At 42.8% G+C, this 4399-nt stretch overlaps 1 protein-coding gene across 1 annotated transcript; it reads right to left on the minus strand.

Moving 5' to 3' along the window:
- Positions 1-369: 369 nt before the first annotated feature.
- On the minus strand, positions 370-4336 carry LOC311122138 (GMP reductase 2-like). The gene is made up of 5 exons (XM_084196542.1): positions 4229-4336; positions 3978-4084; positions 3729-3771; positions 2497-2656; positions 370-1969 (listed from the first exon to the last, which is right to left on the minus strand). Exons 1-5 carry the CDS (start codon positions 4284-4286, stop codon positions 1780-1782), a joined length of 558 nt encoding a protein of 185 aa, XP_084052668.1. The 5' UTR covers positions 4287-4336; the 3' UTR covers positions 370-1779.
- Between the last annotated feature and the right edge of the window lie 63 nt (positions 4337-4399).

A 4399-nucleotide genomic window follows, 5' to 3' on the forward strand; every position in this document is an offset into this window, starting at 1 on the left:
TGGACTGACAGTGGTTTGAGGTGAGTTTACATGCAAGGCAGGATTTGTCTCCCCCTGCTGCTCAAGTCACCTACCTATCACAATGTTGTCCCACTATTCCAAAAACATTAACCTTTTCATGCCCCTTAATCACATTTAGCTGACCTCATCATTGTACAATAAATCATGTAAATAGTCAGTTAATTGAATGTTAATGCTGATGTTTCTGTCCAGTTATAAAAAATGGCTAGCTTACAAAATTGTAATACATTGTGATTCATGAAATTACATGAGCTGGTACACAAACAGAGTACAATTGATATATGTACTGTATATTGTATAAATGTATGGATCTTTAATTGTCATCTTTAATTAACTCTAAAACACAAATCATATGGAATGCTCTTTATTGGTCAGAAGTGACAAGACTGAAAAAAAAAAGTGGATTAAAACTGCATAACACGTTTGACTAAAGCCAGATAGATATAAAATGGAATTAACCTCCAAAACACTGTGAAGTAAAGTAAATATACCGTCATAGTGAAAACTAGTCAGTTACAAGTACATAATAATGCATAAACAGAGACAACATTCTCGCAAAGTAACTGAATACACAGTCAAGTACAATAATGTGAAATTCTGATTGCATGGACATTTTATATAGTCTCTAAGCCATTGAGAAAAGTGTGAAATCAACAGTAAGTCAAGGTAACACTCAAAGCTGTCCTGTCTCCCTCACCTCTTTAGCCTACTTTAAGAACATACTTTGAATACATTCTGTATTCCACAAGTTTCCCCTCAACAATTTGACTGACTGAGTTTCTACTGTAGCTGTACAGTACATGAAACAGCTGTTTGTCAGTAGTTTCACTCTGTATCTATTCCATCCTAGCTTTAATATTTGGTTCGCATGAGAATAACAGAAAAACTTGGAATATTATATAATCTAAAACGTTTGCAAATCATTAAAGTGCAATATATATATATATGTATTTATGTGAGTTTGAAAAGGATTAAGTTAAATAACCAGAAATATCTTAACATAAAAATCTGCAATATTTCTCATTATAATGAATGTTTTCATCTATTGAATCTATCTAAAAAATAAAAACGGATGCTTTTAATTTGGGATAAACTTGACCTGTAATCTTGATATAGTAAATACTTCATACAGTGAAATACAGTATATTTATTTATTGCATATGGCTTTCAAATAGCATGGCGGTGATGTGCATAGAAGTGTTAGGAAAAGATGGGATTGAGAGGTAGAGAGAGAAAGAGAGAGAGAGTGAGAGAGAGTGCTTCAGTGAAATGCTAGGACTTGGTGGATAATAATGGACTGAGAGAAGAACCCTGTACTCAAGGCCTGCAGAGCTGAATGGGAATGATTGAGCAAGATAACACAAAAGTACATCCTGACGTACCACAACAATCCTCGGTTCACTTATTAACAAAGAAATGTCAATTTCTGGTCATTTACAGAAAGAAAGTCAAAAATTAAAAATATCAAAACGTAAATAAGACTCTTAGATAAGGGATTGTTTGATAATATACTCTAAAAAGGTTTTGATTTGGGCAACCAAACACTTATCCTAGGTTTACGTTTCTCCAAATAACAGATTCTTACTATCAATGGTTACAATATTTTCTGTATGTGCGTGTGTGTGTGTATGTGCGTGTGTGTGTGTGCGTGTGTGCAGTATGTGTAATAGCATCCATGTGACAGGGGCAGGCAGCATACAAAACACACCACCACCTCTCTCCGACCCTGTTAGGCCCAGGAACCAGCCTGGACCTCGCCTAGTTATCGTTCCCAAAGACGGTGTTGAGCTGCTGGGTAACCCTGATGAAGGTGGTCCTGCGGCTGAGCTCCTTGAGCTTCCCTGCGCCCACGTAGGTGCAGGTGGAGCGGACCCCACCCAGGACGTCGCGTATGGTTACGTCCACGGGACCCTTGTAGACCACCTCCACTGTCTTCCCCTCAGATGCCCTGGGAGAAGAAGAGGGAATGTTTTAGTGAACTCTTAAGCCTAATGTATGTATACCCTACGTACACGACGCAAGAACGATACGCAAAATGGCCATCCTGCATTCTTGCGTCGAGTTATGAATTGCGGGGATGCACACGTCTGCATATTTCTGCTACGCAACGCAATTTTGCGTAGCTACTTGTAGTTCCATGAGTACGTACGTGGGATATAAACTAGGCTTTAGGTTTCAAGTTTTATTAGTCGTATGTACGGGATACACATGGTATTCACCGTCTTAACCAAATGCTTACTTGCAGGTTCCTTCTTGAAATGTAACAACAATAAGAAATAAGAAAATATAAGAATATGAACATAAAGTAAATGTCTCAGTAGAATAGAATAAACATTTTAGCATAAGTATAATACAGGAAGGCACCATTTATAGTCCAATATTTACCTGTGTATTGGGGAAGGGTGTTTTTCCTAAAGCGTGCTACAGTGTTTAAAGCTGCTCATTTCCTGCTAGGCGGCCAGTAACATCTCTGACCTGTACTCGGCCACGCCCCCGGCGTGTCTCTTCATGGCCGTGTCGGAGCTCATGCCGTAGAACAGCTTGTACTTCTTCCCGTTCTTCTCGATGACCTCGCCCCCGCTCTCTGAGTGGCCGGCCAGCATTCCGCCCAGCATCACAAAGTCTGCCCCCGCGCCTGTGAGTCACACACAACCACAGCTGGGGTCAGACACATTCTCTTGGGACCATCACACGACGTCCTAAGAACCCGGCAGGGGTCGGACAAACCGGGAACTAGACAAAACCTCCAGGGGACCATGACACAACGTCCCACTAACGTCCTAAAATCATATTTGAGGACGTCCCCGGGACCAACTGGGAACTAGACAAAACCTCCAGGGGACAATGACACAACATCCCACTAACGTCCTAAAATCATATTCGGTGACGTCCCCGGGACCAACTGGGAACTAGACAAAACCTCCAGGGGACCAGGACACAACGTCCTGACAACTTTAGGCAACCATTTTGTGACATCCCGGGGACATCCTAACGACTCATTATTGTTAGCAGTGTCGTCAGAACCTGGCTATGGGATGCAGTGGGGAAAGTGTGAGGTTAGCACGAGACGACAAATTCAAAGACAGCCTACTTTTCTATACTCAAGGAGAGAAAGAGAAACAGCTAGACTGTTGTTTTACTATTCAACTCAATACTAGTATTGTTTTCAATTTCGTAAAGCAGTTTGTGTTTCTTAACCAGGCAAAGCTAAATAGTACGCTAGTGACTGGCGGTTATGTGGAAGTAAGAGAGTCGCTTGCGCGATGTGTAGCCTATGATGAGAGGCGGAGCAGAGCCTGCCTGCCTGTCTGCCCACACTCATCGCTTGCTCCCCCGCAGCTCACCAGCTGATGTAGGCTGTGTGTGGCACGTCCTTCCCACTGCTAGAGAACAGAACCCTCACTGCTCTGCGCACCCAGTGCTGCTAATATTATGCTTATCATAGTAGCCTATCCAGTCCAAGTGCAAATACAAGTCACGAGAAGCCAAGTCTGAGTCATCAATGGTTGAGAAGGCGAGTCCAAGTCCGAGTCAGCAATGGTTGAGTCCAAGTCAAGTCACTAGTCCTGAAAATGTGTTGTAGTACTCCAGTCCGAGTCCGGGACTTCAGTACTACAACCCTGGTTGTAGAGTCTCTGTAGGCTGATCAAATAAGTACTCTTTGCTCTCCTAGTTTAATTGTTTAATTTTACTGCTACAAAACTCACCAAAAGCCTTGGAGACGTCACCTGGGCAAGTGCATCCGCCATCCTTTATGAGAGAGAAAGAAAGGGGAAGAATAAGGTACTATGCATCTTCAGGCAAAGTCTCTGTCTGTTCAACCATCTTGGTATGCATATGTACTGTATGTGTGTATGATGAGGTTCAGGGTGTAATGCGGTGTAGAAAGAATGTTGAGCCAAAAGGATGTGAGTGTATAACATAACTATAAGTGTATCATAATGATGGAGGCTTACAGAGATGATGTGTCCGCCCAGGCCGTGGGCAGCGTCTGCACACTCGATCACAGCGCTCAGCTGGGGATAGCCCACCCCGGTCTTCTTACGGGTGGTGCACACAGAGCCTACACAGACAGACAGATAGAAAGTTAGGAAGTTATGAGTATGATCACACTAAGGCCCCAATTCAATCAATTGCAAAAAAAGGTATGAGGTATGACGAAACAGCAAAACCGCAATGTGACAGAGTCGCCCGATTATGACATCACCTGGTCCGATGCCCACTTTGATGATGTCAGCACCGGCGAGGATCAGCTCCTCCACCATCTCCCCGGTAACCACATTCCCTGCCTGTGGCAAAGACAACACAATCCCTTTTGGTGTCTTAACTGGTGCACTACTCTATAGTGCACTTCTTTTGACTAGAGTCCTATATGGGC

This window comes from Coregonus lavaretus (genome assembly GCF_964263955.1).
Source record: "Coregonus lavaretus genome assembly, contig: HAP1_SCAFFOLD_8849, whole genome shotgun sequence".
Taxonomy (NCBI): Eukaryota; Metazoa; Chordata; class Actinopteri; order Salmoniformes; family Salmonidae; genus Coregonus; species Coregonus lavaretus.